Raw genomic sequence first — 23,403 nt, 5'->3', positions numbered from 1 at the left:
GACATGGAAAATTCTAAATTAGATTCAAAATTCTTTAAACGTATGTCAGTCATAAAGATCTGATTCAGACAATGTCACTTTCTGTTGACACATTCCCTTTAAATTTCTTAAGCAAAAAAAAGTTTTCCGCAGAACAAATTATGGCATATATAAAAAGCTGGGGGGTAAATACATTATTCTATTTTATTCATGTTTACATTTAATACAGTATATACATTGATAGCAAATATTAAATGTTTTCTTAGCTGTAACAATATTCTTCATCTTTACAGTTCTCACATTAAAAAAACCAGTATATTGGGCACTTTCCAATATTGGGCAGCGCCATCTTATGTGACCTCAGTATTTTCTCCTATAAAAGGAGAACTCTGATTGGTGCCTTTCATGCCTTGAGCTGAACAATCTACACAATGAAGATTATCTTTTTCTTGGTGCTCTCTGGTCTCAGCGTTTCTCATGGTATGTACTGTAGATATAATATGGTAGATTGCACCATACAGTTGAAACGTACAGCTTTTACATAAATGAACGTTAAACTGACTTGTTGCTTTACTTTTTTCCTATGTGTGGGAAGGCTTTGATTGTATACAGAGATATCAAGCAGCGACTACTCTGCAGTGCTTCCAAAATGCATTAACGGTAATAATCTTGAAGATTTAAGATCTTAAAAACTGCTTTTCACATTGAAATTTGGAGGCATATTTATAATGATAATTATTACAAATTTGTATTATGCCAGAATAAAAAAAAAATTGGGTGGTTACAATGGTTCAACTCTTATATTATTTAAAGTGTAACTGCCATATTTTTTTTTGTTTTAATAATGGGTAGGGACAGAGCCACTGCTAACCGACATCCGTTTTCCTAACAGCACAGTGCTGCACTGACTGGGAAGATAGGCAGGGAGTTGGTGGGCGGCTGCCCACACTGCTCCTTCCTGTAGTGGGGCTTATTAAGTGACAATACATTATATATATTAACATATAAATAACCACACTTTAGTCCTGCTCACTGAGAAGTACAGCCAGCGCTGTCAGTGAGCTCTCCCCTGTACTCCAAGTGTACTGTGCAATTAACCAGCCGCCGCCGCGAGCGATGCCTGTGTGAGCGGTGAGTGCAGGGAGAAGTTTCTCTGCTGTACATAGGGACAGTACTATATTATAACTGTCCCTGTATGCAGCAGAGAAGCTTCCTCCTGCCTCCCTGCATTGCTAGTATTGAGCGCTTACCACTCAAACAAGTACCACTCAGTACAGGAAATGCTGCCAATCACTGAATATCACCAATTCATTCAGGGAAATTTATCAAACCCAATTGTGGCATAAAAAAAGTTGGAAATTATGGCACACAACATCTGTGCACCATAATTTATGACTTTTTGAGCGTTTCAGCACTTTTTTGAAGTATATATTTTAAGGGACTGTGCTCCCCCTCAGGGGGTCAGCAATTACAGTCTTCTCAACAAACACGGGGGGGGGGGGGGGGGTTCAAGCTCAAACAGTGCTTTATTTGTCACACAGCACATCACACTTCCAAATTTGGCATCACTTGGCACAATGAAATCGCAGCATTCATATCACAACATGTTACATCAACACAAAACATGAAATCCTTACCCGGCTTAGGCGCTCACTATACAGAGGTTTTCTCTAACTCACCTCTAGCTCAGTGTTCAGACTGTGGTATTCAGCTTCACTCAGCCACGGGGTCATACAGCTTTCTAGCTGTGACCAATGCAACCCATTGGGGTCTCGGTCCACCAATCCTCCTGACAGTGACCACACAATACCTTGGGAGGATATGGTCCAGCAGTCCTCCCGACTCTGACTGTGCGACCCCCCTAAAACTCTCACACACTGAGGATTGATTTATCCTTCACTGATTAATCACAGCTGGCCTCTAGTGATGAGCGGCAGGGGCTATATTCGAATTTGCGATTTTTCCCAAATATTTTGTAGAATATTCGTCATATATATGTGAATTTCGAGAATTCGAGATTATTTTATTAAATGCGAAAAATCAGCAATGTAAAAATCGCATAATGCGAATTTGTAACGCGATATTCAGGCGTGGGTCACTTTGGCTACATTTTTTTGTGCAACTTCACATTTTAGCAGGTCTGACTACAGATTAATGATTGGTGCACTAAGTATTGTTGTGCACTTGACATTGCTTCCTTCTCATTGGTCCACAAGCAAGAAGCAGAGAGGAATCATGTGTTCAGATGGGAAAAAAATGCTGAATATTCGATATAACAAATATATAGCACTATATTCTAAATATTCGCGAATTCTCGCTATTCGAACATTCGTGCTCAACACTACTGGCCTCACTTGGGGCCAGAGGAACCTGTAGTGGACTAGGGACGTGGACAGAGATCTATATGCCCTCCACACCTCTACTGTGAACTTCACCACAATACTGTATATACTGTATATAAGTCTGCTCAGCTCCTCCTGATCTATAACATGCTGCTGGTGAACTACAGTGCATTTTTATGGTTTCATATGCATATTTGCACGTATATGAAATAATTTGATCTGGTCATATATTTATAAACCGTATTATATTTACATTCATTATATTTACAATTTTTTACTTGTCTTTTATTAACTAGATTACTCCAGATTTTCTTGAAAAACTGATATACTTTATATGTAACTATAAGGATGGGGTAAGTATCAGACTTTATTGATAATGAGAATACATAAGGACATGGGGGGGTCATTTATCAAACTGGTGTAAAGTAGACCTGGCTTACTTGCCCATAGCAACCAATCAGATTCCAACTTTCATTTTCCAAAGGAACTGTCAAAATGAAAGTTGGAATCTGATTGGTTGCTAGGGGCAACTAAGCCAGTAAACCTTTACACCAGTTTGATAAATCTCCCTCCATGGTTTGCATTTTAAAAATAAAACACAAATGGCAATAAAAACCTCTGCTGTTAGTAGCATTCAGAGCCTCTGTGGGGTTTCCAGCATTCTCTCTGGTAATTCTGATGGCAAGAAAACTACTTTTTTCCTGTTGTGACCAATAGCAGAACCCCAATAAAATCCCCAAAGATTGACAATATATGCTAGAAAACTGAACGTGCCTTACTTCTATAGCTCTAAAGTAAAAATAATAATAATAATATCTTGCAAAAGTGAACAGAGACTAATAAAAAGCCATTACTTAAAATGAATCAATGTAATCAGAAAATGATCTACTGCTTAAATCAGGTCTTTAATTTATGTTAACACTTTTTTGTTGGTGTTTTTTTTTTTTTTTTTTTTAGGTCACTATGGATTTAAAAAAATCCTGCAGTTTTCACAATGACCACTAATAAGCCTAATAATATTCTAACACTTTGCTCAGGGAGGATTACAATGACAGATAACACATCTGTTCAAAGCAGGATCCCCAATTCACAAAAGTTGATGGTCACGGTATAAGTACTCCTTCTCCCTCTCTGTACAATGACATGTGTACAGGTGACAGGGGGAGTCTGGAAAACTATCCCATAGAAGTGCATGTGTCGACTCCAGACGGTCACTGTAAAGCCTTATTTACACATCAGTGTTTTGGTCACTGATTTCCATCTGTGATTGTGCCAAAACCGGAAGTGGAGACTATATAGGGAAGACCTACAGCTGGTTTTGGCTAACAATCACTGATGGAAATTACTGACTGAACGTTGACTGTGTGAATAAGGCATAAAGCATGTTCTAGATGTATTTCACAAGAGCACCGGGAAAAATGGCTGCCCCCTTAATTTTGCATAGACAGTGGAATAAAAGTATCTACATAAAAAATAAATAGATAAATAAACGAATAAATAAAAGAATATGTGTCACTATCTGGTTTTAATTGGCACAAAATATTACAGGTGACATATTTGCTTTAACATGGAATTCCTCCTCTTATCCTAATCACTAGGTAAAAAAGAAAAAAAAATATGGAGGCTTAAAGGGGCATTCTCATCTCAGACAATAGGGGCATATCTCTAGGATATGCCCCCATTGTCTGATAGGTGCGGGTCCCACCGCCGGGTCCCTCAGATATCTCCTAAACGGAGCCCGGCAAAGTGGTGGCTGGAGGACTCTGGTCCGACTGCCACCCAGTGCTCTCCCCATAGAAGTGAATCGGAGCGCACCGCACATGAACACCCCCATTCACTTCTATGGGCCTGACAGAAATAGCCTGCTATTTTTGGCGGCCCACTAGAAATGAATGGAGGGCGTCTGCACATACGCAGTGCGCCCTCCACCACTTTCAGGGTTTAGTTCTTGCGACCCACACCTATAAGACAATGAGTGCATATCCTAGCAATATGCCCCCATTGTCTATGATAAGACAACCCCTGACATGCCTTTTTTAATAGCTACCCCATGTAATAACAATTGTGGAGAATCTAGTCGTATGGCTCTATCTTGTGTCATTCCTTTATTATTTCAGCTAGAAGTCATGAATGAATTGCTAGCAGTCTGCCGTAAGGGTACAGAGGGGTGGTAACCAGTTGTCTGAGAATGGCAGCACTGACTGGATACCGTGAGACACACCTCCTACTGGTTACCACCCCTCTGTACCCTTACGGCAGACTGCTAGCAATTCATTCATAACTTCTAGTTGAAATAATAAAGCAATAGCATAACCCAGAGTCATAAGATTAGGTGCTACAGAATTGGTATTAGAGGGGGAAGGCAAGTAGTTGTTAAAACAGGCATGTCAGGAGAGGTGACAGGTCCTTTTTTAAGGGGATTCCCAATCCTAATGTATATTATTTAATTTCTTGTCATTTTCAAGACCTCTGCTTGTTGACAGTGAATCTAAATATTGAATATTCAGAGGCTGATATAATGGCCTGATCATGTGCTGCTCACACAAGTATAGGACAATATCCAAGGATTAGCAGGAATGACACCGACAGTCATTTAGTGCAGTCCTCAAAACCTTAGCCCTAATAACAAAATTGACACAAAAAACACATTACAGAGTCTAAAAAGTCTCTATGTTCAAAATAATAAAATGTAATATAAGATGTTAATCAGATGTTTATCAAAATTCGATTTTACACGCACTTCACCATAGTCACTCTCACAATTGTTATTCCACAGATGAAAAACAATAAAAGAGAATTTGAAGCTGCTTTCGGTGAATTGATAGAAATACTGGTGAGAAACATAACTTCCTGTTGTGACACATTAAGCATGTACATTAATAATTGCTGTTGAGCAAATCGACTTTGAATCGACTTTGTGGTGAATCACATTTTTCCTTAAATTCAGATCCAAAGTCAATTTGTTTTGCTTCGAGTTGCTTATCTCTAATTATAATAACCAAAATATTGTTAATATCTAATGTCCTATAATATTTTTGTTTTTCCTGCTACCTTAACAGGAATGTGCGGGCTGCGCTCTGGATAAACTAATTGGCACAAATGAAACAGTTGTAAGTGAATACAGATAAGTAAAGCTGATCAGTGATCATGTACCTTCCACATTATACAGAAGTTATACAGTATTCAAAAGAAGAGTCAAGTTCAGTCAATTATAACAGTATATTGCAGGTGTTGAATCGTCCTGTTAGGGTGGTAGAAGATACTGCATTTTGTGGCAGTTTTCATTTTTGAGACAATTGGGTTTGAAGACAATGATAATTATAAAGGAATGATTTATATTTCTCCTTCCTGTTGGATCTACTTCTATTTCTCAAAAACTGCAGCAAAGACTGCCACAAAGAAACTGTGTCTCTGCTCTTACAGAGCTTAATGTATTATTATTATTATATATAATTATTATAATTGATATGAAAAATTGAAAAAAGTGTGATATTTATAATAAAATATCACAATGCAAAAATGTATAATGTCCTCTACACTCATAAATGTGCTCTAGCTTTTCTGTTCACTATTGAAATAATTAAAATAAATGGCTGACAGAAGATGGCAAGTGTCATGCACTAACCTGTCTGTGCTCCTGAGGCGAGTCCACCGACAATATGGCAGCGGTGCAGGTGTCGACCTGTTGCTATGACAACTAGCCCCTCTGACAGTGGGGCTGCTTGACTAATCAGGCTTTGTGCCTAGGTCACATGGGCGAGCTATTTAAAACAAGCAGCTGCTGGCCACCGGTGTCTGTGATTGGTTTTTAAGCTAGACTAGCTTCTGTGTGTTTTCTATTCTGGATCACTGACCTTTGCTTGCCGACTTTGACATTGCTTCTGATTACTGATTTTGTCTCTGACGTGACCCTATTGGTATTTGATTATGCTAGTTTCTGACCTTTATCTCTTAAATTATCTCCTGGTTTCACTTTGCCATGTATTTGTTTTTGATTTGGGATCCTGATCCAGTTCTGTTTTTACCTGTCTGGTTTTCACCTCTTTCTGCCTTGCTACTCTTTTTCCCATTTTGGTTTAGGCCCCTGCACTTATTTAAGAAGGGACTTTCGACCAGTTGTGAGCCGTCACTTAGGATGGATTGTGCAAGTAGGTAGGAACAATTGCTTGGATGGAGCATAAGGCTGCACTGTTCCCTACTCTTACTTGACAGCAAGATAAATTTGGTTTTACACTTAATATTCAGTTCAGTTCATATGTTACTGTATTGTGGTTTCTATTACATGCTTGTCCCGATATACTGTATACAGATAGATGACAGATAAACTGATAGAAAAACTTTCTCAACATCATGTTTGCATAAAATTAAAAGCAGACCCATATTTTGTTGGTCCCAAATGCTAAATTAATTAATTGAAGGGTTTTATGTGTACACTTACATCAAAATGAAAAAATAATTTGATTGTTTATCTGAAATTCTAGTGTGTAAAATTTTAGAACTTTGTATCCTACTACAGGAAGAACTTGTAGGAGATATTGGAAATGCTGGACAAAAAGCAGTCTTTGCCATCCTGAAGGCTGCAGTAAGTTTTTAATCTACTTATTTATTTTATAGCAGGACATTTGTTAATGAGAATGTAACATTTTATACATGCAGTCTATCTATCTATTTTCATACCAAAATTAACTGTGCTCTTACAGAAAAAAACCAACATCTCCATAGTCTCACCTATAGAATAAAGTAAATTTTTACCGCATAGTGAACATCGTAAAATCAAAATCCCTAAAACAATGGTGGAATTGTGTTCTTTAACACTGTCACACCAAAATGATATAAAAGTTATACAATACATTAGAGTTATCCCAAAATGTCAGCATTAAAAAAAATAATATTCGTCCAACCAACAAAAAAGGACAATTATCTCCAATGTGGCTAATTAATGGAAAATTCTAAAAGTTAAAAAGTTCTGGCTTTTGAAATATGGAGATGAAAAAAAAAAAGAACCGGTGTCCTTAAGTACAAAACTAGGTTGCATCCTTAAGAGGTTAAACCTTGATATAATGCTGCCAGGCTCTCCCAAACCATATATAATTGTTGGCAGATTCCCATGAAATTAGTGTCATCTGCTGTCCTTATCTAATGGTATAGCCAGCTTAAGCACAATGATAACATACTGTATGAAACATATAAGAAATGTGGTAGGGCCCCGGGCATCCAAACCGGTCACATTATGCTTTTATTTTTCAACCTTCCTTCAGGTTCTCACCTTCCCAAGATACTGTTACTAATTGTTATCATTATGTCTTTGTACATTTTCCCAATCAGTCATAATATGGGACTTTCCTACATTTCCCTATAATGTTAGTGCTCAATTGACTAGAATGCAGATAAGTAGTGTTAAGCGAATCGAGCTTTAGATCCAAGACCCCAAGTTGATTTGTTCAAAACTCCAATTCGCGGGACTTCGATGAATAACTTTGGACTTTGATTTGTAAACTTGAAAAACATTTTAAAACTTGGATCAGAAGTCGGCTTCGGTACCAAGGTACCAACCGATACTGAAGCTGACTTCAGATCCAAGTTTTAAAAAGGTTTTTCAAGTTTAAAAATTGATGGAATTTATTTACCAAAGTCCCACGGGACTTCTGTGATAATGATTTTCACCTACAATCTTTGCAAAAAGATTTGAATAATTTTTCTTCTGAAACATGGTGGTTGTGGAACATGGTGGTTGTGGAGATCATGAAATACAGTATATGCTGCAAGTAACATCTAAAAACCTAAACTTGTGTTTTCGTGTTACTACAGGATGAACTAAGATTAACTGGAACTGTGGCACACTTAGCATGCGGCGTGGTAAGGACACAATTATGCATGGAAACTTTGTTTCTTTCTGATATTGTACAGAATGTGTTCTTTGACTGTATAGAAAGAGGTGACATGGTGATATGGGCAATTTTTTTATTTAATTTAGACAACCCTTGTATAGGAGTTTTTTTTAATCTTTATATAGTTTACTTCTCCCTTCATTAAAAACTATATACAATATTATTTATTAAATCCTTCTGTGTTTTCAATTTCCAATACAATCTGAATTTCTTATTAAGTGATGTTAAGGGAGGGCAAATAACTATAATATAAATTATATCTGAAATGTTAAGAAATGCTACCTTAACACTCAAAACTTTACCTGAAAGTTTGCTTACAAGTTGTACCCAAGGCCAGTGATTGGCTGCAGAGGTCATTTTCTGGATACCTTTACGTTACTGCTTCAGCCTTGTATATAAGCACTTAGAGGAGGACTGGAGCAGCAACAATAAGAACGACAGGGGAGATACAAGTGAGTTTATGATTTTTTAAATTTATTTTTTAAAGCAGATTTTTATTTAACTTGGACAACCCCTTTAAGGATGACGTATCAGCTCTCCTGAAATGTAAATATTTGTATTCCCCATAATGTAACAATTCTGGAGCATCATATCTTAGAACTCTATATTATTCCATTCATCTATTAGTCCTACTAGAAACAAATCTGTGTAGTAACAAACCCTTTTGACAAGGGGTATAGTAATGTCCAGTTGTCAATTTTATTTACATATTTCCAGGAGGAATAATAGAGGAGCTGCACAACATATACAGTTTATCAAAATAGACAAAAGGAGAGGGGACAGGTCGTCTTTAATGTAATATATCAATTGATGTGATAAAGCATTTTTCTTGTATCATTTGTAATTGGTCTCTAAATTAAGCAGCAGCAGCATTATCAGTGGAGTGATTGAATTTTTAACAAACTTTTCTTTTTTGTTCCATTACTTTAAAGTCATGTACTCCCAAGGAACTTTTACAGGAGCTAATCATTTTATATTAATTATAATTAGAGATAAGCGAATCGAAGCTGATGAAGTGGAATTCGTTATGAATTTCATGAAAAATTTGCAGTTTTCCTAAAATGGCTGCTGCACGTGTGAGGACATGGAGAAAGGTATTCTGGGAAGGTGGGATCACCCATACTGACATGTATGCAGCCAATCATCAGCCAGCCCTGTGATGTCACAGCCCTATAAATACGGCAGCCATCTTAGATTCTGCCATTCACCAGCGTACTTAGTGCAGGGCGAGACGTGTCTGCAGGCGCTAGGGAGAGTGATAGAAAAATTGTCATTGTGCTAAAAAAAAAAGATTTACATGTGCAAGGAAAGATTATTCAAGGTGTAAGGGTAAGATAGGGAGAAATCATTCCACTGCATTTCTGTTGAACAGGGTTTAGTCAGGGAGGTGACAGCCTGGGCAATAGGAACAATCCGATTACACTTTGTTGCACTGACTGGCGATACAAATTGCCATTATACAGATCTGTATTTCCAGCAAACCGTTCTTATTGGGGTGCAAGTGCTGTTTGATATAGGCATTAACAAGGTTCATTACAAGAAAATATTTCTACATCTTATTTGCCCTTGAGCGGTGCAGTTATGTGTTCTAAAGCATTTTTTGGCTTGTATTAGTGGGAAAAAAGGACTTATTAGCCGTTGTCTGGTGAAGTGTTAAAATTACAGCCATTTTTGTCGTGTATTGGTGGCCAAAGTAAAATATATTTGGCGCTCAGTGGTGCACTTATCTGTTTTAACCGCCTCAGGACCGCCTAACGCAGGATTGCGTTTCCGGAGGCGGTCGATTCATTCCTTCTAGACGCGCCGGCGCGTCATCTCGCGAGACGCGAGATTTACTGTGAACACGCGCACACAGGAGCGCGCGTTCACAGGAACTGCAGGTAAACGAGCTCATCTACGAGAGAGAAATATCTGGGTGAGAGGAATATCTCTCTAAAATGACAACTTTGTATAAAAAAATGGGAAAAGTTGACTTTTAGAGAGATATTTCTCTCACCCAGCATGGGTATATGTAAAAATACACCCCAAAACACATTGCACTACTTATTCTGAGTACGGTGATACCACATGTGTGACACTTTTTTGCAGCCTAGGTGCCCAAAGGGGCCCAAATTCTAAAGAGCACCTTTAGGATTTCACAGGGCATTTTTAGGCATTTGGATTCCAGACTTCTTCTCATGCTTTAGGTCCCCTAAAATGCCAGGGCAGTATAAATACCTCACAAGTGACCCTATTTTGGAAAGAAGACATCCCAAGGTATTTCGTGATGGGCATAGTGAGTTCATGGAAGTTTTTATTTTTTGTCACAAGTTAGTGGAATATGAGACTTTGTAAGAAAAAAATAAAAATAAAAATCATCATTTTCCGCTAACTTGTGACAAAAAATAAAAAGTTCTATGAACTCACTATGTCCATCATCGAATACTTTAGGGTGTCTACTTTCCGAAATGGGGTCATTTGTGGTGTGTTTTTACTGTTTGGGCATTGTTTAACCTTAGGAAACATGACAGGTGCTCAGAAAGTAAGAGCTGCTTCAAAATACGGAAATTCACCATAGTTTGTAAACGCTATAACTTTTGCGCAAACCAATAAATATACACTTATTGCATTTTTTTTTTTTAGCAAAGCCATGTAGAACAATAAATTTAGAGAAAAATTTATATAGAAATGTAGTTTTAAAAAAAAAATGTACAACTGAAAGTGAAGAATTTCATTTTTTTGCATAAAATTCGGTCAATTTCGATTAATAACAAAAAAAGTAAACATGTCAGCAGCAATGAAATACCACCAAATGAAAGCTCTATTAGTGAGAAGAAAAGGAGGTAAAATTAATTTGGGTGGTAAGTTGTATGACCGCGCAATAAACCGTGAAAGTAGTGTAGTGCTGAATTGTAAAAAGTGGTCTGGTCATTAAGGGGGTTTAAGCTAGGGGAGCTGAGGTGGTTAAAGCCCTTTTTTCATGTATTAGTGGAAAAAGGAAAAATATCTTTGCCGCTCAGCAGTACAGTGAGAAATTTTACAGCCCAGTTTGCTGTGTATTACTGACGAAATAGAAATATATTTCCCTTTCATCATTGCATTTATTTGTTTAAAAGCCTTTTGTGTAAAAACCCCCAAAAAATTAGGGCCTATTTGCCCTTGTGTGGTGCAGTGAGATATTTTACAGCCTAGTTTGCCGCGTATTACTGGTGAAATGCAAATATATTCGCCTTTCATCGTTGCTCTCCCTCTTATCCGTTGAAAAGCCTCTTGTGTGAAAATAGAAAAAAAATTTGGCCTAATTGCCATTTTAGCGGGGCAGTGCGATATTTTACAGCCCAGTTTGCCATGTATTACTGGCGAAATACAAATATATTTGCCTTTCATCGTTGCACTTATCTGTTGAAAAGCCTTTTGTGTAAAAATAGAAAAAAATGTAGGCCTGTTTGCCGTTCAGCGGTGCAGTGAGATATTTTACAGCCCAGTTTGGCGTGTATTTCTGGAGCGTGCATTGCGTTGTGTCATTGATCAAGCCGTCGAGGAGCAGGAGCTGGAAGATGAGGAAGACGCAATGCTGAATGAATTCCCAGGGGGGGCTACTCCATCTGAGACAAGTCAGCAGGAGTCAGAGGAGGATGGTGGCTGGAGGGAGGAGGAAGAGGAGCAAGAAGAGCAGGCTTTAAACTTTTCGGGGATCCCTGGTGTTGTCTGTGGCTGGGGGGAGGAGACCGAGGACGACATTCTCCTGGACGATGAGAAGGAGCCAGGGTGCTCCACAGCTTCCAATGTAGTGCAAATGGGGCCTTCATGCTCCAGTGTTTGAAGAGGGACCCCCGTATAAAAAGCATAAAGGTCAAGGACCTGTACAGGGTGGCAACGTACTTACACCCCTGGTACAAACACAAAATGGTGGACATGTTACCAGCATCACAGAGGGTTGTCAGTATGCAGTATTTACAGGCCTTGTTGCGAGAGATGCTGCATTCTGCTGTTGCGGGCACTGGAATTTCCACCCACAGCGAAACAGTTAGAGGTACTATTCCTACCATGCCTGCAAGAAGAGGGCGGTTTGAAGATGTGTTGGTCACTTCGGATATGAGATCATTCTTGCAGACAACCCATCGACAGCCGCCCTCTGGATCCAGCCTCAGGGAACGCCTAGACCGACAGGCGTCAGACTGCATCGGGTTAACGGCCGATGTGGAAGCTATGAGAAGCGAGGAACCGCTTGACTAATGGGTGTGCAGGCTTGACCTGTGGCCAGAGCTGGCACAATTTGCCATGGAACTCTTGGCTTGCCCCTCGTCGAGTGTCCTGTCTGAAAGGACGTTCAGCGCAGCCGTGGGGATCGTGACCGATAATGACAGTGGGGACTACCTCACATTTTTTAAAATGAATGAGGCATGGATCTCGGAGGAATTCAACACCTATGGTGACCATGTGTAATTGAATTTCCTCATGCCAGCCCACACATATCCGCCACCACCCAGAACAAAAAATGGTCCTTGTATTATGTATAAACAGTGGCATAAAATGCCACTTTTTTTGGGTGAATGCCTAATTTTTGGGGCCTATACTGGCGGACAGTTACATTTTTATCCTATGACCGCCCAATGTACCTCCAGTCACAGAATTCAAAGTTATTTTCTATCAGGTAAATGCCAATTGGCTAATTTTTGGGGCCTGTATTGGCTGACAATTACATTTTTAACCTGTGAATGCCTAATGTACCTCCAGCCACAGAATCAAAAGTTCTTTGCTGTCAGGTGAATGCCTATTGCCTAATTTGCGGGGCCTATACTGGCCGACAGTTAAATTTTTATCCTGTGAATGCCTAATGTACCTCCATCCACAGAATCAAAAGTTCTTTACTGTCAGGTGAATGCCTATTGGCAAATTTTTGGGGCCTGTACTAGCCGACAGTTCCATTTTTATCCTGTGACCGCCTAATGTGCCTCCAGCCACAGAAGCCATAGTTCTTTGCTGCCAGTTGAATGCCTATTGGCTAATTTTTGGGGCCTGTACTGGCGAACAGTTACATTTTTTATCTCTAGCTACATAATCACACCCCTGTCTCACTCTTCTGCCTCTCATTATGGTGGCGTATGAACCTCATTCACCAAAAGGACCTTCTAATGTCGCAGGGTCATGTGACTGTGCCCCCACCCCGTACTGTGCCCCTCATTCCGTACTGTGCCCCCTTATACCCTACATTGCGGCCTCTTACCACACCCTGTGCAGTGCCTCTAGTCATTCCGTGTACTATGCCCTCTTACACCCTTTTATCTGGTCACGGCATAGCGGTGTTATCTGGTCACTGTACAGAGGTGTTATCCGTTTAATGTATGGCGGTGGTATCCAATAACTGGATGACCATAACTGTATCCCTTTCCCTGTCCACGCTATCCTTTTTTAGACCTGGCATGAGCGGGAAAAATATGCAGATTGCGGTGCTAAGGACCTTTGCGCCACAATCTGTGTTAGAAATATGCCTAACAGACTTATTTCTATATAATAAATGACCACCTAATTGTTAGTGATGCTCGAGCACCCGAGTATAATGGAAGTCAATAGGAGAACCCGAGCATTAAACCAGGCACCCCCTGCTCTGAAGATGGGAGGATGCCTGGTTCATAGGAAAAGGTCAGAAATTGATGGAGACACCACCGAAATGGTTCTGGAACAGCATGAGGAAGATGTCTCGATGCATCTTGGACTCCCAGGTTGCTGCTGGGAACGATGTTGTCCGAGTAGTACGCCACTTTTACAGTCTGACAATATAAATTTTAGAGGAAAAATTGTTAAGAAACATTCTTTCCTGTATATTTAATTGTATATAAAGTGCAAGTGCTGCCAAAAATCACAAGGAAGAGGTACTCCGATACAACCTGTATATCACATAATGAAGGGCCTCATTCACATTGTGGTACAATAGTTCAGGTAGTGAGACTCCTACACTCATAAAGACTATGCACTAAGTGAAAGGGTTGCCAAAAATTACTAAGAACCGGCACTCCAAAACACCCTTTGTTACACATAAAGGAGGGCATCATACACACCCTTAAAAAATTATGATTCACGGCCTGCTGGTGAGCCTCAAAAACATTTGGAGCAAGGGCCTGCTGATCTGACCATCTAAAACCTTAGGGGCGAAGGCCTGCTGCCGCATTGGTGACTCTAGATAACCTCTGGGCGATTGCACGTCCCCGTGATGGCGACGATCCATTTGGATGTCTGTCCTATCAACTTTCGATGTTCTTTTCTGCGCCTACCATTTTGATCACGGGTAACGGGGAATCAGGGTTCGATGCCGGAGAGGGAGCCTGAGAAAGGGATACCACAACAAAGGGAGATCAATGGCTGAAATCTGATTGGCTGTTGTTGCCTTGCCCCTTTTTTTTCCTAATTGTGAACCACCCAGAGAGGGTGGGTCAAGTTATTAAAGCACAAGCATGCAAGGAAAGAAGCAGGCGTGTGGCAATGACCCACTCCCGACTCAGGGAGGTAGTGACGAAAAATAACAATACAGGACTCCTAAGCGGCCCTGTTATTGGAACGAGTACACTTTCCATTAACGAGGATCTATTGGAGGGCAAGTCTGGTGCTAGCAACCAACTTGCTCCCAGCCTCCACAACATTCACCCAATGTGCCATCATTGTGAGGATTGTGTTGACCAGAATCTTGGTTACTGAGACTGGACTTGTAGGTGAGGGCCTGCTATCGCTTTGTTGACTCTAGATAACTTCTAGGTGATCGCTTGTCCCTGTGACGGCGACGATCCATTTGGATGTCTGCCCTATGAACTTTGGAGCAATTTTTCAACAAGGACCTTCTGGTGTAGCACCGTTTTGCTTGTCCTCCCCACCAGAGGAATGAGAGATGAGAAGTTCTCTTTGTAGCAGGGGTCAAGAAGGGTGAACCACCAGTAATTCGTGTCGTCTAAAATGCGTATAACGTGTGGGTCGTGAGAAAGGCAGCCTAACATGAAGTCAACCATGTGTGCGAGAGTACCAACAGGCAAAACTTTGCTGTCGTCATCAGAAGGTGAGCTGACCCTGTAAAACATTATATGCGAGGGCCTGCAGTTGAGCTGACTCTGTAAAACATTATATGTGTGGACCTGCAGTTGAGTTGGCCCTGTAAAACATTATATGTGAGGGCCTGCAGTTGAGCTGACCCTGTAAAAAATTATATGCGAGGGCATTATATGCGACGAATAAGCATGTTGATATGATGGAAGAGGAGGAGGAGGATGAGAAAAGGAAAATTAAACTACATACCCTTTTTTGGTGGTGGAAGGGGTGCATGGGAATACAGTGTATTCAGTAGGGATCGACCGATTATCGGTTTTACCGATATTATCGGCCGATATTCAGGATTTTGAACGTTATCGGTATCGGCATCTATTTTGCCGATATACCGATAACGTATTGGGAACACAGAACGCGCTGCTCTCAGCGCTCTCTGTGTTCCCTCCGCAGCACAGGGGAGAACGAAGCAGTGTCAACCTCCCCCTGTGATGTTGCTGCCGCTGCCGCCAATGACAGGAGAGAAGACAAGAGAAGGGGAGGGGCTGTGGCCGCTGCGCCACCAATGAAGATGAGTCTTTCATAAATTCATATACAGGAGGCGGGAGCTGGCTGCAGAATCACATAGCCGGCTCCCAACCTCTATGAACGGTAGCTGCGGTCCGCGGTAGTTAACCCCTTAGGTGCCGCGGATCGCAGCTACCGCTCATAGAGGTCGGGAGCCGGCTATGTGATTCTGCAGCCAGCTCCCGCCTCCTGTATATGAATGAGAGACTTATCTTCATTGGTGGCGCAGTGCGCCCCCCCCCAAGCCCCCCAGTATTAATCATTGGTGGCGCAGTGCGCCCCCCACCCCCATCCCATTAGTAAAAACATTGGTGGCGCAGTGCGCCCCCCCACCCAGTATTAATCATTGGTGGCAGTGGCCACAGGATCCCCTTTCCCCTGCTCCTCTGATCGGAGCCCCAGCAGTGTAATCCTGGGGCTCCGATCGGTTACCATGGCAGCCAGGACACCATTGAAGCCCTGGCTGCCATGTTCAGCTCCATGCTGCTGTGTGCACAAAGCACAGAGCAGCAGGGACAGTGTGAGCTCCTATTCACCCTGATAGAGATCTATCAGGGTGAATAGGACAAGGGTTCTAGTCCCTAAGGGGGCTAAAAGTTAGTAAAACAAAACAGAAAAAAACACAAAAATATTAAGTATAAATGAAAAAGATTTACAAAAAAAATGTAAAAATACACATTAACAATAAACATATAAATTTTCAGCAGATTTGTGTAGGAAATTTTTTTTTTCTCAAAAATGAAAATTCCCAGAATATCGGTATAAATTATCGGCTATCGGCCTGAAAGTTCACAAATTATCGGTATCGGCCCTAAAAAATCAATATCGGTCGATCCCTAGTATTCAGTACATTAAACAACACATTTAAAGTGCCTTTGTTCATCCGCTTTCCTCTGGTGGAGTCGAGAAGTCTGGGGCAATACAGGCCTTGTCCATTTTTATAAGAGTCAACCTGTCAGCATTTTCAGTTCACAGGTGGATACGCTTATCTGTTATAATGCCACCAGCAGCACTAAATACCTGCTCAGACAAAATGCTGGGCAGGCCAGCACCCCCAAGGCGTAGAGCGCCAATTCATGCCACGTGTCCAGCATGGACACACAGTAGTTGTAAGGATCACTGAGGACGCTGACACGGTCTGCTACGTACTCCTTCACTATCTTCCAAAACTTTTCCCTCCTTGTGACACTAGGCCGGGAAAGGGTGCTGGCGGGGTGTCATTTTTTTGAGCAATTTTTCAACAAGGACCTTCTGGTACATGCAAAGGTCTGTCATATGTCACAAGTGCTTGAATGCCTATTTGTTTTCCTAAAGGACTTTGCCTGTCCTTTTTGAATTGTTTCTGTAGAAAGTTTAATGGTTAGCAGCAATTTAAATCATTGTACCGTACCATGTTAAAGTACAGCTATATGACAAATTACAAGGATTTACTTGTTTATTAGAGTTGAATCTTTGAACAAATATTTAGTTCGACCATTATTTAATGTCTATAAAATTTATTTTTCTTCCAGCTCAAAGGTCTTGGTACTGCTGGTGGTCTGGTTAATCTTAGCGGTGGTCTGGTTAATCTTAGCGGTGGCCTGGGTAGTATCCTGGGTTAAGTCAAGAACTAATCCTAGCTGTCAAAGAAACACGGTAAATTATGATAAAAGACGTGATTTAACATTCAAATAATCTTCAATAAACTACCAGAAATGTTTTATTTCAACAACTGTAGCTTTCTACATTATAACGCATGCTTAAGATTTATTCACACAACCGTAAATGTTTTGTGAAGCTTCTGAGATATTTAAAGGAATTTAATAATTCATGCTCAACAGAATTCTGCATAAAAAAAATGAACAAAATTTGGTGCACACCAGTTTTGTGCAAAAAATATGAAATTTTTTGTGATTTGATGCCATTGTCTCCGATTTTGTAATATCCGTGGAACAGTGGGGCTGTCCCCCTATTATAATGAGCTGTAAATAGCTGGATGTATCTGGCTTGTTTTTCCCAAACATCGTGCGGCATTCGATAAATTTAGTGCGTTGTCTTAAATTGGATGCATCCTCCGGCAGAACAGGAGCTTTCAAAGACCAGTATAAAACATCAGTCTCTGGTAAATTTCCCCAGTTATTTGAAGCATTAAGACATACCAGGCAATGATGTTACACTATGAGTGAATCAATTCTAATGAATTGATCTGGTTCATTAGCAAGAGTGCTTACAAGGGAATGTCCCCACAATTGAAGAGTCACCCACCTGCCATTTGAAACAAGGTCGGACATCTTGCACAGCCCTGTCAATCTCATGCAATTATTTAGCTGTCGCCGTCAGTAGCAGAAGCAGAGCCTTTGGCATGGCATTGACTGGGCAGGGAAAGAATTTCAGCCCTGTCTATCAATCCACAAGTGAGTGCTTCTTCACCTTTGGAGAATGCCACTCACAGGTTAAGAACTCTTGCTAGTGAGACAAATTGATTTGATAAAATCAATTTTCTTATCTCTGTGTTACACAACAATATTGTACATTGATTAGGAAAAAGAATCTTATTATTATTTTCTTGATAGAAAGTTGTATGTATAGTGTTGCATCTAAGTGTCTAATTCATCTTTTATTTATCTATTTTTTCTAGCATTGGATGCATGTAGTAAAATAGAAGAAAGCATACAATAAAAAAGAAAAAAAAATCATATGTTTGATTATTTTATTTTCTTGATTTCTTATTTTCTTGAAGTCTTATGTGTAAACCTATCAATAAACCATTTTAAATCTAACTCCATGTGTGTTTTAAAAAAAATGTATCAACAGTGTTTGAGTTACATTCATTAGTGCCAATAAAGGAATGATTGAGTGTCCACAAAAGATGTGCAGGGTCTCCTGAAACTGCATTGTAATCATTCTAGTTTATTTGCACACTGAATATATCATGACTAAGTTCTTATTAATTGCGCTGATATAACTTGGGAGAGTCTTAGTATAGGGTTCTAATATGACCATCTATTAGTATCAGAAGTGTTGATCTAGTCTTAAAAAACTTTTGTTGGATGAATATACATTAGCAGAGTAGAGATGAGTGAACCAGTTTGTAACGAAACAGGTTCATTCAGATTTTTCCAAAACTAAGTTCAACAGAACATTTTCGAGTTTGTTTTGGACAAATCCAGTATAACAGCATGCAGCACCATTTCGATGCACATGTAGGTGGGAAAAAGCAATAGGGAGGAAGAAGAAGGATGCTCACATGACGCTAAGGAGAAATGAGGGGCTTGCGCTGATTGGCTTACAGTCCAACGGACAGCCTGGATGAGCCAATTAGTGATGCAGCAGGCAAGGCAGTGCGCTTGCAGAAAGAGAAACTCGTCATTCTGTTTTAGGCTGTAAATGAGGGTGGATGGGTCAATGCATTGTCTGACAGAAAACAATCTTAGGGACAGTGAACATTCACAATCAAGCTTCTATTCTAGTATGAGGGAAGTGAAGGGAAAGGCTACAAAGAAGAAGAATTAAATTGAACAGGGAAAGGCAGGGAAAGCTGTCAGCCAGGAAGTGAGAAGTGAGGAGCTGAGGCTGGGTGTCTGGCAAAGCATTCTAGCTGCAATTGCTGCCTTATAACACAGATACAGCTGCAGCAGAACATCAAAAGCAGCTATTTTACTTTTCTAATTTTTTTTTTCTATTGTAACAGAAATTATTTTTTATGTGTGGATGGGTGGGTTGGTGGTGGGAGAATAAGGGTACTTTCACACTAGTGTTTTTCTTTTCCGGCATAGAGTTCCGTCACAGGGGCTCTGTACTGGAAAAAAAACTGATCAGGCATATCCCCATGCATTCTGAATCAGAGTAATCCGTTCAGGATGCATCAGCATGCTACGGTTTTATCTCCGGCAAAAAAAACTTAAGACTTGCCTGAATGATAGAAATGTATTAGTGCCGGATTCGGCATTCAAAATATCGGAATGCGCAGACTGAAAAAAAGGTGAAAAAAGTAAATGCCGGATCCGTTTTGCCGGATGACACCGGAAAGACGGATCCGGCATTTCAATGCATTTTTTTGACTGATCAGGCATTGTTAAGACTGATCATGATCCTGATCAGTCTTACTAATGCCATCAGTTGGCATACGTTTTGCCGGATCAGTTTTGGCGACAGAACTGCTTGCCGGATCTCTCTGCCGCAAGTGTGAAAGTAGCCTAAGCTCAAAACTGTACAACACATGTGTTATCATCCAGAGGATAAATAGTATTTGGAATACATAAACTACTAATCCAAAATCCGTGTCGGGGCATCTTAAGTCTTTTTTTTTTTTTTATAAATGTGAATAATGTGAAATACTTGTTGGTGCATCTCCAGACAGTTCAAATTTATTTATTTATTTATTTATTTATGTTTTGAGTTTAGGAAAATAGCATATACAGTATGTGTATCTTACAATTCAAAGGGTAACGGTTTATATGTTTGAGTGATAATGTAAAAAAACAGAATTCCGTGTTGGTGCATGACCAGGCAATTCAAATTTCTTAATTTTTGGGTTTGGAAAAAGAGCACAATTGTGTGTCTTATAAAACAAAGGGCAGCAGTTTATATTTCTGAATGATAACATGTTTTCTCCAAGCAGTTGAAATGTACCGTATTTATTTTTTTGTTAAAGTTTGGAAAATATATTTCTTTTTTTATTTAAGTTTGGGAAAATAGCATATATGTATGTCTTACAATCCAAAGGGTAGCAGTTTATATCACTGAGTGATAACGTGAAATGCTAATTCGAAATCCGTGTTGCGCAGTCAGACACAGCTGACTATAAGACGCACCGCAGGTTTAGACAACAATTAAAAAAATATTTTCTAGGTTCTCTTTGAAGTTCAGTAACTTTAGGGTGTAGCGTGGGAGGGGGAAAAGTTTTGGTCAATTCCTATTACCCTTACTATGTTATCTGCTGGCCATTGTAAAAACCAGCAAGGCACATTTTATCAAGATTTATTCTTGCTAATAAATGCATCTTATCAAGCAAAAAATACATATTACATGTAATACATAATACATATTTTTTGTTTTGGTTTGGGAAATAACATATATGTGTGTCTTACAATACAAAGGGTAGCAGTTTATATCTCTGAGAGGTAATGTAAAAAACTAGCTCGCTAGTGTCGGTGCATCTCCAGACAGTTCAGATTTTTTTGTTTTATTTGGTTAGGAAGTGGTAGATTACAATAAGGACGTTCGGGTCGGCAGCCCCGGGCCCAGCACCGCTGGGGGGCCCAACGCTGACCCGAAAGCCCACATACTGCAGCGGGGCACGGGAGCGCATAGCTCCCTGTCCCGTCGCCGATCACCGCCATAGGTTTCAGGCCTTGTAGGCCTGAGGCCTATGCGGTAGTGAAATCCCGGCGCAGGCGTGCGTGATGACGTCATCGCGCACCTGTGCCGGGACGCAGCACTGTGACGCACCTGACTCATCCCGCCTTCCTCTGCGAGCAAGCGCCTGGCCCTGGACATAGGTGAGTATTTATCTTTTCATTTTTTGTTCATTTTTTATTTTTTTATTTCATGTGCCTACTTTGGGGGGGGGACACACAGGAGGACATATTAGGGAAGATAAATCGACTACATGGGGGGGAATGTGGGGGCTGTATGGGGCCAAATTATTATGGGAGGGAATACTATGTGGGGGCAAATTACTAGATGGGGCAGTGTGGGGGCAAATTGCTATGTGGGGGCAGTGTGGGGGCAAATTATTATGGGAGGGACTACTATGTGGGGGCAAATTGCTATGTGGGGGCAGTGTGGGGGCAAATTATTATGGGAGGGACTACTATGTGGGGACAAATTTCTATATGGGGGCAGTGTGGGGGAAACTATTGTGTGGGGGTAATTGCTATGTGGGGACAGTGTGGGGTAATTTCTATGTGGGGACAGTGTGGGGTAATTGCTATGTGGGAACAGTGTGGGGAAATTGCTATGTGGGGGCAAATTACTATGTGGGGGCAGTGTGGGGGCAAATTACTATGTGGGGGCAGTGTGGTGGAAATTACTATGTGGGGGCAGTGTGGTGGAAATTACTATGTGGGGGCAGTGTGGTGGAAATTACTGTGTGGGAGCAAACTACTATATGGGGGCAGTTTGGGGGAAATTACTGTGTGGGGGCAAATTACTATGGGGGGATTACTATGTGGGGGCAGTGTGGTGGAAATTACTATATGGGGGGTTGCTATTGGGGAGGCACTGTAGGGGCAATTCTATTATTTCTGGGGGCACTATACATGGATTATTACCTGGAGCACAATATAGGGTGTTATTATTACTGGGGGCACTCTAGGAGACATTATAGCTGCTGTGGACACTATAGGAACATTTGGGGTAATTTATCAAACTGGTGTAACACAGAACTGGCTAAGTTGCCCATAGCAGCCAATCAGATTCCACCTTTCATATTTGACAGCTCTTTTGGAAATCCAGTTCTACTTTACACCAGTTTGATAAATTACCCCAATTATGTCTATTAGGGTCACTATTTTTTCAGCAGTATAGTTCCTGGGGCATTGGGGAGCACAACGGGCACAGTATTGGGGGTGGCAGGATGACACTGTGGGGACACCAGGATGAGGAGGTTGATGGAAAAATTTAGAAATCTAACGTGTCTGTGTTACAAACTGTAGAGACGAGATGCGGCTGAAAGAATTTGCCATGGTGGTCTGGGTCAAATGGAGGAAAAGAGGAAAGAGAAGGTCTACATGACAGGATATGTCACTGGATGTAAGAGGTATGTGGTGTTGTATTCTCCTCCATGTCTTTTTTATTACAATTATATGTATTTTAAATTTGCCAACCAAATTTTTTCAGTTTAGGACCCAATTTGGGGTATTTTTTTTAGTCTGAAGATGTCATATGGCCTAAGAAGAGACTGTGGCACCCATGAAGCACCGCAGTCTCTTCATACAAAAAAAAAAAACTAAACTAAAATGGAGGGGGGGGGGGGGGCAAGTTGGGTAGACAGCCCCGGGCCTATCATGCACTTAATCCGCCCCTGTGGTTAGGGAAGTAGCATATACACATGTCTTACAATACAACAAGTAGCAATTTATATCTCTGAGTGATAATGTGATATACTAGTCTGAAATCTATGTTAGTGCATTTCCAAACAGTTAAAAAAAAAATATTATGTTTGGAAAAATAGCATATACAGTGGGGGAAATAATTATTTGACCCCTCGCTGATTTTGTAAGTTTGTCCAATGACAAAGAAATGAAAAGTCTCAGAACAGTATCATTTCAATGGTAGGTTTATTGTAACAGTGGCAGATAGCACATCAAAAGGAAAATCGAAAAAATAACTTTAAATAAAAGATAGCAACTGATTTGCATTTCATTGAGTGAAATAAGTATTTGAACCCCTACCAACCATTAAGAGTTCTGGCTCCCACAGAGTGGTTAGACACTTCTACTCAATTAGTCACCCTCATTAAGGACACCTGTCTTAACTAGTCACCTGTATAAAAGACACCTGTCCACAGAATCAATCAATCAAGCAGACTCCAAACTCTCCAACATGGGAAAGACCAAAGAGCTGTCCAAGGATGTCAGAGACAAAATTGTAGACCTGCACAAGGCTGGAATGGGCTACAAAACCATTAGCAAGAA

The 23,403-nt window shown here is 40.5% G+C and overlaps 1 protein-coding gene across 1 annotated transcript; it reads left to right on the top strand.

The window, feature by feature from the left end:
* The first annotated feature begins 366 nt into the window (after positions 1–366).
* Positions 367–18,447, top strand: LOC120979147 (ranaspumin-like). Its single transcript, XM_040407702.1, has 9 exons — positions 367–459; positions 575–639; positions 2,618–2,674; positions 5,098–5,154; positions 5,381–5,431; positions 6,838–6,903; positions 8,130–8,177; positions 17,296–17,419; positions 18,402–18,447. Exons 1-8 carry the CDS (start codon positions 411–413, stop codon positions 17,383–17,385), a joined length of 483 nt encoding a protein of 160 aa, XP_040263636.1. The 5' UTR covers positions 367–410; the 3' UTR covers positions 17,386–17,419; positions 18,402–18,447.
* The last annotated feature ends 4,956 nt before the right edge of the window (positions 18,448–23,403 follow it).

Source organism: Bufo bufo, chromosome 9 (assembly GCF_905171765.1).
Source record: "Bufo bufo chromosome 9, aBufBuf1.1, whole genome shotgun sequence".
Lineage (NCBI taxonomy): Eukaryota > Metazoa > Chordata > Amphibia > Anura > Bufonidae > Bufo > Bufo bufo.
Note: the sequence above shows the minus strand (reverse complement) of the source record. Positions and strands in the feature narration are given on the sequence as shown.